The sequence below is a fragment of the Myotis brandtii genome, unplaced genomic scaffold (assembly GCF_000412655.1).
Source record: "Myotis brandtii unplaced genomic scaffold, ASM41265v1 scaffold455, whole genome shotgun sequence".
Classification (NCBI taxonomy): Eukaryota; Metazoa; Chordata; class Mammalia; order Chiroptera; family Vespertilionidae; genus Myotis; species Myotis brandtii.
This window is the reverse complement of record NW_005367384.1, coordinates 676,795-695,438: the sequence shown is the minus strand read 5'-3', so window position 1 is coordinate 695,438 and position 18,644 is coordinate 676,795. Positions and strand designations below refer to the sequence as shown.

At 43.7% G+C, this 18,644-nt stretch overlaps 1 protein-coding gene across 1 annotated transcript in view; it reads left to right on the top strand.

The window, feature by feature from the left end:
- The window catches only part of ZC3HAV1 (zinc finger CCCH-type, antiviral 1), a gene marked incomplete at its 5' end in the record, with an annotated part of 51,993 nt that overhangs the window by 10,660 nt on the left and 22,689 nt on the right, over positions 1-18,644 (top strand). Inside the window, 4 exons of the mRNA XM_005874988.2 lie at positions 8,894-9,029; positions 10,138-10,387; positions 15,921-17,003; positions 17,442-17,528. Of these exons, the coding sequence (XP_005875050.2) occupies positions 8,894-9,029; positions 10,138-10,387; positions 15,921-17,003; positions 17,442-17,528 (1,556 nt within the window). The remainder of the gene's footprint in view (positions 1-8,893; positions 9,030-10,137; positions 10,388-15,920; positions 17,004-17,441; positions 17,529-18,644) is intronic.

Genomic DNA, 18,644 nt, shown 5'->3' with positions numbered 1-18,644 from the left:
AGAGAGGGGGAGAGAGAGAGAGAGAGAGAGAGAGAGAGAGAGAGAGAGACATTGGTTGGTTACCTTCCCTATGTGTCCTTACCTGCGATTGAACATTGTGGTGCACAGGACAATACTCAACCAACTGAGCCACTTCAGTCGGGCATAACTCTTAATTTGTATATTAAACATTTGATACATTTTTACCTTTTAATAAAACTTTAAAATCAACCTTATTGAGGTATGATTTACATACAGTAAAACGTACCACTTAAAGGTACAGTTGAAGAGCCTTGACAAGGGGATACACTCTCGTAACCACCATGGTCAAGATAAAGAATATTTCTTTCAGTCCTAAAGGCTCTCTTGTGCCCCTTCTAAATGAACCAGTTAATTGCCTCTCCCCTCAACCCAGCCAATGATTTTTTCACTTTTTTAGAAAATAAATGAGAGCTGCAATACTCCCCTCCTCCCCCCAGTGCTGATGGATCAATCTTGGGTGGCCCCCAGCGTTGGAGTGGTACTTCTGGAACATTGCTGTATATCTGGATCACCTGGCGGGGGGTGGGGCGAGCTTATTAAAATGCAGCTCCCCAAGTCACACATCAGAACTTCTGGTTCAGAAGGAGCTGGTTGGGGCCGGGATCTGAATCTGCGTTTTAACATCACCCTGAGGATTCCTTTGCCAGAGGCACAGGGATCACACTTTCAGAACCAGGATGTGAGGATCACTTCCTGGTAGAGTGAGAGGCAGGTTTTATGTGTGTGTTCTTTGCGGTGGGTCGGGGGAGTGTAAAAGGGAAATGGGTTCTTTAGTGCAGAGTGAATGAAGATGAAGAAAGTACTGTTTTCTCCGAGGTTAGGTGACATATTCCTTGCTTCTCTATGGTACTGTTGTAGGGTACCCCGATGAAGAAAGTACTGTTTTCTCCGAGGTTAGGTGACATTTTCCTTGCTCCTCTATGGTACTGTTGTAGTGTACCCCATGAATCACACAAGGACGCCTCAAGAAGTCTAATTAAGGAGCCACATTTATTTCAAAGCCGGCGACTACATGGGGGCAAATGCTCTCCAAATCTCGTAGTGCCTGAGTGAGGGCAGTAGCCATCTTTACAAAGGCAAAAACCACATCCTGCTAGACATTGGAATGTGGAATTATCTTTCGAAAGCAGTTTTACAGAAGCAGAATTGAGCAAAGTTAATAATCCTTAAAGGTTATCTATAGTTTCAGCTCCTGGAGCCACTGAGTCACCAGAAAATATTCCTGGAGCCACTGAGTTAAGGAAAGCAATTTTGTGGTTCTGGTCCTCAGACACAGGAGAATAGCCTTTGGGGTGTGGGCTGGCAACATAATGGGGTGATTTATGTGAGTTTCCAGGTCTCAATCTGGAAACTGAGGTAACTACCCTATTGTTTAAGCAGGTGTGTACAGAAGCCAGAATAGCAGGGTTAAAATTCAAACAGCAGTTTTTACCGAGATGAATGTTACTCTGCTTCATTGCTTCAGTACAATTGACTGGCGATACAGGAAATGAGGACATTCCGGTCACCCCATCAAGAATATTTCTTGAGCACATACTTTGTGTCGCGGACAGTAGACTATTCTGAAGCTTCTGCCCCTTCCTTTCTCACTAAAAGAAATCCTCAAATACGGTTAAGCGAGTTAATACTTCTCTCTATTTTAATATTCTTAACTTCCCAGGGGATCCATGTTGGAAGCTTGGCAGGGGGAGAAGGGGCGTATACGATGAGAGTAGCCTTGTCTGACCTGCTTCGTCTAATCAAGATTTTGGCAATACTGCCACCACCTCCTACTCTACTCTTGCCACTCCCTACACTTTTTCTCCCTCCTGATATGGATAGCACCCAAACTTTGCTGCCCATTGGAATCACTTGCAAAATCTTTAAAAAATTACTGATGCCCGACTCCTACCCCCTAGACATTCTGATTTAATGTCTGACATGGGTATTGGGATTTTGTAAAAATCCTCACCTGAGCATATGTATATTGACTTTGAGAGAGAGGAAGGGCAAGAGAGAGGGAGACATAGATTTGTTCCACTTACTCATGCAGTCACTGGTTGATTCTTGTATGTGCCCCGACGGAGGAGACACTCCGCAGCCGCTCACCTGGACGATGCTCTAACCAACTGAGCCACCGGGTCAGGACTAGGGTTTGTTTCATGGATAACATGTTATTCTTTAGACCGGTGTTCTCTAGATTTTCTCTCTCACACATCCTTTTTCACCTGGCTTATATTATGGTGAGCTAGTTCCTGTTTTCTGTGCAAATTAAGTACCTCTTTGTTTTTACCAACCCCCCACCAGGTGTTGAGAAGCTGAGAGGGTGAGGGAGAGACGGGGAAGGAGTATTTTGATACAAATTACTGTAAAAAACACTAGACTCTCCCTTGGTTGTTATCTTTCCCCCGTTGGTCCGTTGTGGAGCCCAGAGCTGCTGCTGTGTTTACCGACTTGTGAAATGGAAGAGACCCGTTCAGGAACCTAACCCACAGTCTAATCGGACCTTTGCAGCCCTGGTTCTCAGCCTCGGGGCCTCACTTCCCGTCGAGCTAAATCGGTCTCTGAGGGTGTGGCCCAGGTTGAGGTATTTCCAAACACTCCTGGCAACCTAAGAAACGCTCAAACCTGTGGAAAATCTGTATGAGTTTAGCTGAGCCAAACTGACGACAAGGGAAGCAAAATCTCAACGGATTGAGAAAATGCTCTGCAAAATGGCAGTTTTGCATCTTTCGACATTACAATCAAAGGAGGAAGTGCAAGGGGGTTACAGGAAATCCACTGGTGGTAGATTGGGAAGGCGGGAGAAAGCAGAGCGGGGAAAATCTCTAGAACTGGATAAAAAGTAAAAGGAATAGATACATTTTTTACAGAGGTGGGTGCAGGATAGGTAACAGTTAATTAACATAATAATAAGGTGAAGATTTGTGGTCTTTGCTCTCGTGTGATTGTGCTTAGAGTGGTGGGGGAAGGGAAATTATTTTGATATTCTAAAGAAATGTTACGGTAAATGCAAAAAAAAAAAAAGACCGCAGACTCATTAAGGTAAACATTGACCTTTGTTAGGGAAAAATACTGGCCTAGGACGTGACTACCACCACGAACTGTTTTAGTTAAAAAGTTACAATTGCAGACTACCCTATGTGGCTACTTTTGGTCTGAGTTTGTAAGGCTGCATGTAGGCCTCCCTGAGCTTGTCAGGTTTAGTATGTGGCGCCTTTTTCGTCCAGGGATGACACCACTCCGAAGGTGGGGGAGGATGTATTTGCCAGGGTTAAAAGAACATTTTGTTTTGTGGCTGGAAGAGCAAAGTGAGGTCATTTGCGTTTAAGCGTTTGGCCTGAGATTCCTGAAAGAAACAGTTCTGCCTCTTTCAAGGCCTCCTCTGCTGTTTTTAAAGGCTATCTTTTATCCCACCTCTTGCTGAGTGAAGTTTATCTGCAAACAATTGTTTTTCCCTGGGCAGTTCATCATGGTTTGTAGGCAAGCTCTTTACTGTGCTAGGAGGTGGGGAGTCCTGTGGCTGCAAACCAGCCTTTTGGGGGACCCCATGGTCCTTTGTTGGAGAAGGTTGAAAGGTTCAGAGTGGGCTGGGGTCACGCACCTATGACATGAGGCTATAGTGTATCAAAAAGTTTTTATTTCAGGCGTCTGGGTGCAGACTGGGCTGAGTCCGATAAAGGGGAGTCAGCAGAGAGTGTAAGAAGTGGGGAGACTTTTATCAGCTGTTGCTGGCTGCAAGCAGTTTGGTGGTTGGCTGACATAAGGGTCTGGTCCTTCGTTCCTCCCACCGCCAGGTGTCTTCTGGTTTATCTGAACTATGCGGTGCTCAAGGCTGCAAGTTTGTGCAAGATATCTGCTAAGCACAATAAGTTTTCCTCTGCCCCGTTTTATTCTCTTTAACCCTTTCAAAGGTAATCTTGAACCTGGTACTTAATTGGACCAGCAGCCTCAGCACCACCTGGTAGCTTGTTAAAAATGCAAATTCCCTGCCCTAGCTGGTTTGGCTCGATGGATAGAGCGTAGGCCTGCAGACTGAAGGGTCCCAGGTTCGATTCTGGTCAAGGGCACATGCCCGGGTTTCGGGCTCGATCCCCAGTGGGGGGTGTGCAGGAGGCAGCCAATCAGTGATTCTCTCCCATCATTGATGTTTCTAACTCTCTCTCCCTCTTCCTTCCTCTCTAAAATCAATAAAAATATATTTTTAAAAAATGCAAATTCCCATTCCCATACCCCAGACCTACTGATCAGAAACTCTGGAGGTGGGGCCCAGCAATCTGTGTTCTTACAAAGCCCCTAGAGCAGTGGTTCTCAACCTTCCTAATGCCGCGACCCTTTAATTCAGTTCCTCATGTTGTGGTGACCCCCAACCATAAAATTATTTTCATTGCTACTTCATAACTGTAATTTTGCTACTGTTATGAATCGTAATGTAAATATCTGATCTGCAGGATGTATTTTCATTGTTACAAATTGAAGATAATTAAAGCATAGTGATTAATCACAAAAACGATATGTAATTATATATGTGTTTTCCGATGGTCTTAGGCGACCCCTGTGAAAGGGTCGTTCGACCCCCAAAGGGGTCGCGACCCACAGGTTGAGAACCGCTGCCCTAGAGATTCTGATGTAGGTAAAAGTTTGAGACTCACGCAATAGGTCTGGGATGGGGCCTGAGGATTTGCATTTCTGACAGCCTCCCAGGTGATGCCTGTCTGGGGACCTCTCTTTGAGAACCACTGCCTTAGAGAACCCCAAGAAGCCATGGGAGAGTCTCACACTATTTCTTGGCTTAAGCCCACTAGCCAATACGAGGGACCTGGAGCTGGGACAAAACGATCAGAAGAAAGTGCAAAGGAAGCTTCTGCCACCTTAAACCTGAGCATGGAGGCATCAACCTGCTACACCCTCTCTATGGTTTACACCCGTGGTCGGCAAGCTGCGGCTCGAGAGCCACATGCGGCTCTTTGGCCCCTGGAGTGTGGCTCTTCCTAAGCCTTAGGAGTACCCTAATTAAGTTAATAACAGTGTACCTACCTATATAGTTTAAGTTTAAAAAATTTGGCTCTCAAAAGAAATTTCAATCGTTGTACTGTTGATATTTGGCTCTGTTGACTAATGAGTTTGCCGACCACTGGTTTATACGCATCCTCTCTCCTTGGACTCTGCTCTCAGTTTTCCATTTAGTACAGTGGCTTAAGTAATCCAGAATGGTGCTTTTTTCCCCTCTTTTTTCCTTTCTGACTTGGAAAAGTTTCAGATGTCTGTTTTTGTTTGTCCAGATTAGGTTTTGGTTTGTGTTTTGAGATCTGGGTATCTGAGTCATCTTTGAATTCTCATTTTACCCAGCCTTAGTTTCCCAAAGTAAACAGTACACTGTTACCTTAGGATTATTGTGGCAAGTAAATTAAATAACAAAGTTCCTGTCACTTAGTGAATATGTAATAAATGTTAGTTTCTGTACTTCCGGTCTTACCCCCAAATAGGTGAGCACAATCCCACCCCCATCCTGTGGCTGATCAATATGCTGAAATTAGGGCAAAGATAGAGAAGTCTAGGGAATGTGGGGAAACTGAGGGTTTCCGAGGGAGCGGGGTGAGGGGTGGGGGCTGCAGGTCAGAAACCAAGGCTCGACATAGATGTTGCAGACTGAGGCTGGGTTCAAGGCGCGTATCCTGGAATCTAGAGGAGCGAGCGGTTTGCCCGAGGATGGAGAAGGGAAAGGAGAAGTGAAACTGGATGGGCAGCGTGTGTTGGGTGGGCTCTTCCTCAGGCAGGAGTGTCCTGGCTGGGCTTGGAAAAGCCTGGAACGCAGGCTTCCAGGCAGAGGAGCCCCCATTAGGCCGCCTGGCTGCCTGTAGTATTTAGAGGAAATGCTGACTCCAGGGACCTTGGAAGTGCCCCACTCCTCCGTTAGGACATGGCAGACACCTAGTTGTGACCAAAGCTGTGTCTCTCTGGGACCTGGAGAGGGCTGGGTCCTCTTCTATGACCCTTTTTAGGTGGCAGGAGAGGTGCCATAGTCTTGGCTCTGTGTTCAGGATGTCTGGATTGGAGCTAAAGGGAAAAAGATTCTTAGTTCCCTCTGATAAACACTTGTTACTTATCTCCCAGGCAGAGGGCAGAACCTGTCTAGCTAGTGGTGGGGTGTTTCAATGAGGTTCTTTTCAGCTCCATATCAAGAGGATCATTAATGGCAACGGCCAGGGGAGTGAGATGCCCTATGAGGTAATGAGGCTCACACACATCCTAAAGCTGTGATGGAGGGGCTTTCTGTTCTGGGCTGGAGGCTGGGCCCTTCCTGCTGTAGATTCTCTTCAGATCACTCCCTCCCATGCGGCTTGAGGGAGTGATAAGGTGGAGTCTTCGCCCAGCTGCTGAGGGCTCTGGGTGGTGAGGGTTGCTGGGGAGCAGTTATCTGAAACCACAGAACCCAAAGCAAGCAGAAAGCTGAGGTCAGCCTTATCTGGAAGTGCCAGAAATGGCTGAAAGCCAGGGCCACCTGGTGGAGAAAGCGGCGAGGGCCGCCTGAGAAAATGTCTGGGATAGAGGCGGTGCCAGAGCCTGGCTAGCTGCCCTTGACTTCTCTGAGAAGCGGGGTGCGTGGGAGGGCTGCAGGGTTGTGAGGGGGCTGGCGGTTACCGATTCTGTGATTTTTCTCATGAAGGCTCCACCGCTAGATCTGAAGGCAATTCCAGAGAATTTCAGAAATGCCTTACACACAGGCGGCAGCCCGAGAATGGGTGACTTTCAAAGATGAATTCTTAGAGAATAACTTTTACCTTAGATGTTTACATTTAAAAACAAATGATCAATTTCAGCAAGATCATTTTGCAAAGTCACTGGCATTTCTTTTTTCATAGTAATAATGAACTAAAAAAATAGTGGCAACAGATAAATGTTTACTATTTGGGAAACGAAGGAGAACTGTTAAAGATTTTAATTCTCAATAAGGAAAATAGAACAAGGCAAATAAATGGAGATATTTATTAAGTGCAAATTAAAAATATAAGTGTAATTCATACCTATTTGAAATAGCAAAATAATAAAACTCAATGTTAATGTGCTTGTGGGGAAATAATCACACTCACATATTGGTATGTTTTCTGGAGAGCAGTAGATCCAAATGAAACACAAGCTGCCAAGAAAATAATTGTGTCCTTTGGGGAATACTCCCAAAGGAATAATCCCAGGAAAATAACAGACAGGAAGAGAGGTTATTTGCATAAAGGTAATTGTAGTCACACTATTTATATAGTGAAAATCTGGCCATAACCTAACCACCTGATAATTTATAATGGTTGTGCAAACTAGAAAATAGAACATCCCATCATATATATTTTTTATTGATTGATTTTGATTGGTTGCTTCCTCTTTTTAAAAAATATATTTCTTTATTGATTTCAGAGAGGAAGCAAGAGGGAGAGAGAGATAGAAACATCAATGATGAGAGAGAGTCATTGATGCCTCCTGCATGCCCCCCACTGGGGATCGAGCCCACAACCCAGGCATGTGCCCTTGGCCGGAATCGAACCTGGGACCCTTCAGTCCACAGGCCGACACTCTATCCACTGAGCCAAACTGGCTAGGGCTGGTTGCTTCTTTTATGTATCCTGACTGGGGATCGAACCTGAAACCTTGGCGTATCAGAACGACACTCAAACCAACTGAGCAACCCCACCAGGGCAATATCCCATCATATTAATAACTATTAAAATCATAAATCTGAGAACTTTGGTGATACATTAGGTAGCATATGTAGATTAAAAAGTGGAATGAGTTTGTTATGTAGACAGTGCTAACTGTCAAATTCTTGTTTGTCCGATGAAACTATCAGTGTTCTCAGGGCTTCTCAGTGATCTAAGTCAGTGCATCTTGGACTTCAATGTGATTTCATCATTTGGAGATATTGTTGGAAGATGGATTTTGATTCAGTAGGACTAGGGTAGGGCCTGAGATTCTAAATTTCTGACAAGCTCCCAGGTGCTACTGGTTCTCCTACCACACTTTGAATAGCCAAGATCTAAATCTTTGCCACTTAGTATGGTGGCCACTAGTTATATGTGGCTATTCCAATTTAAATTAATTAAAATAAAGTAAATAGAAAATGCAGTTCCTAAGTCTCACTAGCTCTATTTTAAATGCTCAGTAGCCATGTAGGGCTTACATCTTGGAAAGCTTGGATGAGAGAGCAATCTCATTGTCAGAGAAAATTCTATTTGGGATAGTGTTGACCTACATAATCAAAGACTTAAAGTGAAGGGGGTTTTTATCTCTTTCTGTAGACTTCTTTGAATTCTACCATTAAGAGCTCGTTACATTCCTTTATAGTCACAAATTATACAGGTATACATTGATATATAAGATGAAGAAGAAATAAAGCAATGAACACTTTTGTGTAATTAAAATCTTGGATAAATGGAATTCAGTTTTCTCCCTGACTATAGTCAGTCCATAAATGTGTTATTCTCATTATTCTTTGTCTCTCGTTGAGCAATCATTTCTAATAAATTGGTTTCAGTTTTTTTTAAATATGTTTTTAAAAATTGATTTTAGAGAGAGAGGAAGGGAGCTAGAGAGAGATAGAAACATCAATGAGCGAGAAACATTCATTGGCTGCCCTCGAAATGTGCCCTGACTGAGGGTTGAATTATGCCCTGACTGGGAATTATACGGGCAACCCTTTGGTGCATGGGAGGATGCTCCAACCAACTGAGCCATTCTGGCTGGGCCATCAATTTATATTTTTAAAGTGCGATTTCTAAGCAGGACCAACCTGTACTAGTTATCAAAGGATGTGGGTCTTGATTTCCAATGACTGAAAGTTCCCTGGATGATTTTTAAAAATTTTTGTGAATTGGAAATACTGACAATTGTCATTTTTTCCCCCCAGACATTTGTGCAAATATTCTCACGATGTTCTCTCAGAAGCGAACTTTATAGTCCTGAAACGTCATCAGATCTCTGGACTGAACAAAGAAGAATTAGCAGTGCTTCTCGTCCAAAGTGACCCTTTTTTTATGCCTGAGGTAAGTTATGATTCCTTGGTTTAAAAAGCAGGAAGAATATATAATTGGCAGTGTTGTATCATGGATGTGTTGGAGTAAGACCAGGAAGGAACTCAGCACCAGGACTCTCACGGGGCAACACCAACAGATGGCTTTTGTTGAATGACCTAAGAGATTCCAGCAATTTTACTTCCTGCTTGAAGGTTTATAAGAATTGGAGTCTGGAATGTCTCCTCTGCTAGGCTGCTAGGGAGCCTGGTGTGAGCAAGTGTGATCTGAAAATGCAGTAGTAGGACTAACTGAATGCTCGCTCGCTTTATTTATTTATTTTTGGTTTTTTAAAATATATTTTTATTGATTTCAGAGAGGAAGGGGGAGAGAGAGATAAATATCAATGATGAGAGAGAATTATTGATTGGCTGCCTCCTGCACACCCCACACTGGGGATCGAGCCCACAACCTGGGCATGTGCCCTAACTGGGAATCAAACTGTGACCTCCTGGTTCATAGGTTGACGCTCTACCACTGAGCCACGCCAGCCGGGTGTCTGCAGACTTTTAAACTAGCGTCCTCCAGTCCTGCATCAGATGGCCTGGCCTCAGGCATAATAATGTTTCTTCTGCCCTCCTTTCAGTAGGAACTACATCTCTGTAGAGCTAGATATACCTACGTCCATAGCCATACAAAATTATCTTCTTTGGTTGATCTTTTGAGATGCTTTGCCACATTCTGTCTGGTAGAGACTTGATTCTGCATTTTCAACAGTTGCAAGTAAGACCCACCTGTCTTCTTAATGAATTGATATCTACAGGTGGGCCTTCCTCCTGGAGGTGCCCTCATAATGTAGGGCTCACCTTGGGTCCTGTTTGGTCCTATCTGTAGCTCACCATTTTACTCTGATTCTTCCAAAGGATTATCAAATTCATATTTCTTTTAGTGAGTCCGCAGGTTCCTTCTGCCCCAAAGTCATGATCAATTGAATATAAGTCATTAAAGACGGTGGCATACGCATGCATTGTCCCCTTTGGTATATGCTTCTGAAATTTCTGTGTAGTCAAACTTGCCTTAATGAATGTGTAGCAGACACAGGAAGGATTTTTGTCTCTGACTCTCATTCTCTCCTCTGTAGATATGCAAAAGCTATAAGGGAGAAGGTCGAAAGCAGATTTGTGGCCATCAGCCCATGTGCGAAAGACTCCACATCTGTGAACACTTCACCCGAGGGAACTGTGGTTTTACCAACTGCCTCCGGTCTCATAACCTAATGGACAGGAAGGTGCTGGAGATGATGAGGGAGCACGGACTGAGCCGGGAAGTGGTGCAGAACATCCAGGACATCTGCAACAACAAGCACAACCGGAGAAGGCCCGGGTTGAGAGGTGAACCCTGTCTACTTGTAAAAATATATATGTTTTTATTGATTTTTAGTGAGAGAAGAAGGGAGAGAGAGAGAGAGAAACATCAATGTGAGAATCTAACATAGATCGTGCCTCCTGGGGATTGAGCCACAATTTTTTCATGGTGCATGTGATGACGCTCAATGGACTAAGCCTCATTGGCCAGGGATATACTTTCTACTTTTTAATGGAATAAAGAGAAATCACAAGGAAAGAAAAATCACCTACAATCACTCTACCTCACCACGTAAAACCCTCTTCATTTTCCCTTTGAGACCTTGTCCACATTCATACACAACTTTTACATAATCACAGGGGTGGGCAAAAGTCGACTTACTTACAGCTGTTTGTATGGAAAATGATACAATAATTAAAAACCAATCAGGTTTTAAAAAATGTTTATCATTTTCTTTTCTTTTTTTTATACATTTGTGTGTTTGTTTTTTAAATATATTTTTATTGATTTCAGAGAGGAAGGAAGAGGGAGAGAGAGATAGAAACATCCGTGATGAGAGAGAATCATGGTGGATCGGCTGCCTCCTGCAAGTCCCCCACTGGGGATCGAGCCCACAACCCGGGCATGTGCCCTTGACCGAAATCGAACCTGGGACCTTTCAGTTCGCAGGCCGACGCTCTATCCACTGAGCCAAACCTGCTAGGGCTGTTTATTATTTTTCTAAAAGCTACTTGATAAAGCTTTTTTTTAAAAAATAAAAAATATGTAAGTTTTTTTTAGATTAACCAGTTGTTTACATTTTGTCACAATTGTTTCATTGGATCGAGCCCACAACCCGGGCATGTGCCCTTGACCGAAATCGAACCTGGGACCTTTCAGTTCGCAGGCCGACGCTCTATCCACTGAGCCAAACCGGCTAGGGCTGTTTATTATTTTTCTAAAAGCTACTTGATAAAGCTTTTTTTTTAAAAATAAAAAATATATGTTTTTTTTAGATTAACCAGTTGTTTACATTTTTGTCACAATTGTTTCATCGCTTTCTATCTCTGTCCATATATATGCTCACACATATAACATTTTTGTGTTTAAAACATTTGAGGTATGCTGTCATCAGGAGACTCCACACCTAAATATCTGAGCATGTACCTCCTCAAGGCAAGGCCATTCTCTTACATAAACCACAATACAATTACCATAGGAAATTTAGCATTAATACATGCAATTTATTTTATTGTTCTCAGTACTGTTTCTTTAAAAATGTGTTTGTTATTTTTTAAGTTTCGGTAAAGTAGAAGATAAATTGACTGTTTTAACCATTTTAAGACAGTGCAGTAGCATTAAGTACATTCATTCACATTGTGTGCAAGAATCACCATCATCCATCTCCAAAACTTTTTTTTTTTAAATATATTTTGATTTTTTTACAGAGAGGAAGGGAGAGGGATAGAGAGTTAGAAATATCGATGAGAGAGAAACATCAATCAGCTGCCTCCTGCACACCCCCTTCTCGGGATGTGCTCACAACCAAGGTACGTGCCCTTGACCGGAGGCGAACCTGGGACCCTTCAGTCGGCAGGCTGACGCTCTATCCACTGAGCCAAACCAGTTAGGGCTCCAAAACTTTTTCATCTTCCCAAACAAATTCTGTGCCCATTAAGCAATAACCCTATTTCCCCCACCCTTGGGAACCATTTTTCTTTCTGTCTCTATGAAATTGATTACTCCAGGAATATCATAGAAATGGAATCATACAGTATTTGTCTTTTTGTGACTGTCTTATTTCACTTAGCATAATGTCTTCAAGGTTCATCCAATCCATGTCAGAATTTCCTTCCTTAAAAAAGTTATGGCCCTGGCCGGTTTGGCTCAGTGGATCGAGCGTCGGCCTGCGGACTCAGGGGTCCCGGGTTCGATTCCAGTCAAGGGCATGTGCCTTGGTTGCGGGCATATCCCCAGTGGGGGGTGTTCGGGAGGCAGCTGATCGATGTTTCTCTCTCATGGATGTTTCTGACTCTCTATCATTCTTCCTTCCTCTCTGTAAAAAATCAGTAAAATATATTTTTTTAAAAAGTTATAAATATATTATGCTTTGGTGGGTGTGTTCAGTGGTTAGAGCATTTGTCCATTTACTGAAGAATATTGGGTTTAGTTCCCGTCATTGGCATGTACCTGGGTTGCAGGCTTGATCCCCAGCTCTGGTCGGGGCACATGCATGAGGAAACCAATCGATGTGTCTTTCTCGCATTGATGTTTCTCTCTCTCTGTCATTCCTCTCTCCCTTCCACTCTCTCTAAAAATAAACGGGAAAAATATCCTAGGGTGCAGATGAACAACAACAATAATTGTGTAAAAATGCACTTAATATAAAATTTACCATCTTGATCATTTCTAAGTGTTCAGTGGCATTAAGTACATTCACATTGTTGTGCAACCAGTCTCCAGACCTCTTCTCATCTTACAAAACCAAACTCTTAGAATCACTTTCCATTTCCTCCTCCTCTCAGTTCCTGTTAACCACCATCTGGTTTCTGTTTCTTTGAATTTGACTCCTATGAGTGGAATCACACAGTATCTGTCTTTTTGTGACCGCCTTATTTCACTTTGCATAAGGTCCTCAGAGTTCCTTTAGGCTGTGGCCTGTGTGAGAATGTCCTTCCTTTTTAAAGCTGAATAATAATCTGTTGTATGTATACCCCACATGTTTATCCACTCATCATAGATATTTGGGTTGCTTCTACCTTTTGGCTCCTGGGAATGTGGTAACGCTGTTTTGAACACGGGTATACAGATATCTCTTTGAGACGCTGCTGTCAATGCTTTTGTGTATGTACTCAGAAGTGGGATTGCTGGATCACATGGTAACTCTGTTTAATTTTTTGAGGAACTTCCAGACCATTTTCCTCGGTAACTGCACGATTTTACATCCCACCAGCAATGTACAAGGGTTCTAATATCTCCATCTCCCTGCCAGCACTTGTAATTTTCTGGTTTTGTTTTTTTTTAATATTAGTCATCCTAATGGGTGTAAAGTGAGCGGTACTATTTCTTAAGCATTTTTATATTGTTTAATGGTAGGAACACTTGCCAATTTTTAATGTCTTGATGAGGTGGATGTTGAAGAGGCGAATTTTGTGAAGCAAACAGAATACATAATTCTAAGATTCTTTTTGTTGTTGTTGTTATTGATTAAAGTATTACATATGTCTCCTTTTTCCCCGATTGGCCTCTCCCTGGCAACTCCTCCCACCCCCCCCATCCCCCATAATTCTAAGATTCTATGAGAGGTAATAAACAATTAAACTTCCTTATATTTGAGAAATGCTTTATAGTTTACAAGGAAAGGACTTGCTCCTCACAGCAAAATAGCGAAGAAAGGCAGGAGTGTTGTTAGCCTCACTTAATGGAGGAGGAAACCGGGTCTTGGAAATGTTAAGTGACTTTTATTGCAAGCAGCCTTAAGTCAGTTTTAGGAGAGTGAAGGGCAATGCTATGAATAAATAAAAGAAATGTTTCCAAGGCCTCACACCACTGGACAGTGGCAGAACTCGTGTTCTGATCCTACATCTGACGTCTTCTCTCCCGCACCATGGTGCTCTCTCAACAGGGGAACATCTAGAGGGCTGGTTTTTGGCGTTGTTTTCCAATATGAATTTATTTATTTACTTTTTCTTTTTTTTAAAAAATATGTTTTTATTCATTTTAGTGAGAGAGGAAGGGAGAGGGGGAGAGAGAGAGAGAGAGAGAGAGAGAAGAGAGAAACATTGATGAGAGAGAAACATCAGTCTGCTGCTTTCTGCATGTTCCCTACTGGGACTTGAGCCCTCAACCCAGGCATGTTCCTTGACTGGGAATTGAATCTGACCTCTCGGTGCATGGGACGGCGCTCAACCAACTGAGCCACACCGGCCAGGGTTATTTATTTAAAAAATATTATTTTGTATTAGTTTCAAGTGTACAGCATGTGGTTAGACAATCATATCCTTTACAAAGTATTCCCCCCTATTTCTAGTACCTACCTGGCATCATACATAGTTATTAAAATACTAGAGGCCCGGTGCACGAAAATTCATGCACTGGGGGGGGGGGGTCCCCCCAGCCCGGCCTGCCCCCTCTCACAGTCCAGGAGCCCTCAGGGGATGTCCTACTGATGGCTTAGGCCCGCTTCCCTCTGCAGGAGGCTACCAGGCTGATCAGGGGAAGGCACTGCCCCCATCACTCCGCTCCTGCTGCCACTGGCGGCCCTCACAGCCACTGCGGCTTTGTCCGGAAGGATGTCTGGTCTATCCGGTCTAATTAGCATATTACCCTTTTATTAGTATAGATTATTGACTGTATTCCCTATGCTGTACTTTACATCCCTTTGACTATTTTGTACCTACCAATCTGTACTTCTCAGTCCCTTCACCTTTTTACCCAGTCCCCTAACCCCCTGCCCTCTGGCAATCACCAGTGTGTTCTCTGTGTCTATGCCAATATGAATTTACTGTATGCGAGAGAGATCTTTATTATCACTTCCAGTTAATCTACTTAAGTAACTACTTTGTTGACAGGAGAAGGATGTTTGCTTTTATTATGTTCCTGCTGTCCTCTGGTTTGGAAGAGAAAAAACCTTCCGCACACAGAATAGCACAACTCACACACATAAACACTCATGCACACTGCACACACCACACATGCATACCACATGCACACACTTCACATACACTCACAAACACATGTGTGTCATACACTTCCTCCTATCTGCTTCCCAGGGGTGTGGCTCAAGGTTGTAGAGACACCAATTCTTTTTGATATTGCTCACTTAAGTTTGGGTATTGGGTGGGGTGGGAGGGAGCAAGTTGAAGAACTTCAGGAAACTTTCTAGTTTAAGTGAATTTAGACCTTTACACTGTCATTTCATTTTTTTGGTTTAAGTTTTATGAATTCTTAACTTGTTAGGTACATCCACATCACAATATGAGCAAAATCTAGATGATTTTTGGAAAATCCTGCCTAATTTGCACTAAGCTGCCTCTCCATTCACCCTATCAGTGGTGGATAGCCCCACCTAAGCGTTTGGGGGCTTGGGAACTACATCTGAGTCCCAGGAGTGAAGCTAACAGAGTCAGGGTCAGCCTGACCTTTCTCGTTGGCGGCCTGGTGTTTTCTGCTGTGTATGGAATGGCAGGATGCCTTCATCACCATGAATGCCCTTCTCAGGATTTTTACACACTACATTAGGATAAGTAATTTGATAGAACGTGGGTAGCAAACCTGGAAAGGCTGAGAGGAATAGTGGTCAGAACTCCATCATGTTTCCCAGTTGATAAGGCTCAATGGTTGAATGTTGAACATGAGCCATAAGGTGATGGGTTCCATTCCCGGTCAGGGCACATGCCCAGATTGCAGACTCAATCCCCAGCGGGGGCGTGCAGGAGGCAGCTGATCAATGTCTCTCTCATTGACATTTCTCTATCCCTCTCTTCCTCTCTCTCTAAAATCAATAGAAACATATATATATATTTTAAAAAGAACTCAATCATTTTAACGCTACTTTTCATTGTTTTTGTCTTTTCCTAGGTCCTTCACGTAACCGGGACCCAGCAGCTAGAGGTAGAAGCAAGAGTAGAGATCGGTTCTTTCAGGCCAGTCAGGAGTTTTTTCCATCTGCCCCAGCTTCAACTGAGACACCCAGCACACCCAGTGCAGATCAGATCGGCCGCAGGTCTCCCCGGGATGATGTGCCCGTAGAGGACCTCACCTGCAAGTTCAAGCATTTGGGAAGTCAAGATGGCCCTCAGCCTTCCTCAGCCTCACCCAAGGCCGCCAATCTGGGAGGAAGCAGGCCAGTGGGAGGAACCCAGAGGTTTTCAGAGAATGGCAGTCTAGAGGACCTCTTCTATGACAGTACAGCCAGCAGTCACCTCACTTCTGATTTGACACCCACTTTCAACCGGAAGGTGCCCACATCCTGGCCGAATGACCAAGGCACCAGTAGAGAGAATTTGTTTTCTCCGAGTCAGGCTGCCTCATATTCTCCTCTTGGTTCTCTGCAAACACCTGACACCGTGACCACCAGAAAAGGTGTGGGCATGCTGTCCCCGGGCCACATGAATATCGAGGGCAGAAGTGGGAATCCAGAAGCCCAGCATTTCCCACTTTCAAATAATAATTTGGATGGGATGGCCACAGATACCACGTCCACGAGATCTTTAAATTACAAAACCGCAACCAGTAGGCAGAGAGAAAATTCATTACCTAGGAATCAGGAAATCAGAACCACTCACCCTACTCTTGACCCCATCATTGTAGATGATGGTAAACACAGAGAGCAGGTATTTTTCCACAACACAACTAATGGCTCGACTAAAGTTACATTTGAATCTACTGATGCCACTGATTTTGACTTAACATCGGCAGTCAGAGCCAGGGTAGATAAAGATGTGTTAGGCTCTGCAAGTCAGTATCTGAGACCCCAGATCCTGCGCGCACTGGGGGAGACCACTGCCCACACAGTAGTGAGCACTGTGCCCAAAGGACCACCTTTGACACCTTCCTCAAACAATAGAGCTACAGCCCCTGCGGCCCATGATCGGAACTCTGCTCAAATGTCTGTCACCTCTGCCAGCGAGCTTGCCAGGAGGACACCCGGCTGTGCGTTGAGTAAGTCACTGAAGGACAAAAGGGGCCCCATGTCGTGTCTGTAGCAGAGCCCCTGTGGCTGGCAGTTTCGCTTAGGATGTTCCCCAGCAGCTATTAAAGGGCATCGAGTTTTAGAGGGTTTGAGTTAAGGGGTGGTACTGGTAAGGAGACTGACTTAGAAGGTGGAAGGACCTGTCAGTAGAAGAGTATGGAATAAACTGCTACATATATTGAGAACAGGAATGGTTTGACCATGTTTTAAGAAGTCAACATCACTGTCATGTGACCCTAATATTCACGTTTGTTTTTATGGAGGGCTTGTTATGAGCAACACATCAATCAGGAATTTTCTTGCCCATGGCCCACTTTTGGATATTCTCTCCCACTGTGAGATCAGGTGTCTTGATTTTTGGTTTAAAATTAAGATCAGCATACATGCCTCCTCTTCCTGTTTTACAGATTCTGTATCTGACGTCACAAATACCATGGATGATCCTGGTTCAAAGGAAATTTGTCTTGACCATCTGAATAAGAGTTGTCAATATAGTGAGTAACTTAAGGTCTTTCTAGAAGTAGAAACTATTAATAGCGGTATGGCTAGCATTTACTATGTGTGAGGCATAATGCTAAGGATATTACATGCATCTTCTTTAAACTTTACACCAACCCTAGAAATAGGTTCTCTTGCTAACCCATTTTACAGATGGGGAACCTGGAGGCATGCAGATGTTACGACTTTATATGTACAAATAGCCAGGTTGGATTTTGACCCTAAACTGCCCAGCCTGCCTGTGTTCTTCACCAATGCATGCTATTATACTTTCTTCTTTTGCAATTCAGTTTTAGGTGAAATATTATGCTCATTCAGGGACCTATCTTTTCATGTACTAAAAACAAGCAAACAAACAACAAATTCAAAAAACAAAGGAATCCTAGCAGACACCCTTTTCAAAGTTCATTTCCTGTCATTATTTAGCACTAGAGGCCCGGTGCACAAAATTCGTGCATGGGTAGGGTCCCTAGGCCTGGCCGGCTATCAGGGCCGATTGGGGCCTTCTGGCTGCTGGCTGGGGCCTTCCTTCGTTCCACACTGCCCCCTGGTGGTCAGCGCATGTCATAGTGAGCAATTGAACTCCCGAGGGGACACTTTGCATATTAGCCTTTTATATATACAGTGGGGCCTTGACTTACGAGTTTAATTCGTTCCGAGACCGAGCTCGTTAAGGAGCTCGTTAACCCAAATTACTCTATCAACTCAATGTAAAAAATCGGCCAAGAGACAGCTGGTATCTCAAAAAACTCATTAGTCGGGACACTCGTAAGTCAAGGTCCCACTGTATATTTATTGTCTCTCTTGTGGCCATGCATACTAAAGACACCTGTGCTCCACAGGCCCAGTCATCTGTTGGTCATTCCAGCTGAAGAGCCACACCTGGTCACTGTTCCCTCCCCCCAGGCTTCCTATAGAAATTATTCCCATGGGACTGTGCTTGGGATGAATTCCTGTCCTCTCACTTTTATATCTCTTCTCCCCTTCCTTCCTCTGTCTCAGACTTGGACATCATGTCTGATTTCATCTTCTTGATCACTTGTTTTTTTGCCTTTGAAGAGGAGGATTCTGCCCTGTGCTCTCTAATTCAAAAGTCTTTAACTTAAAATTTT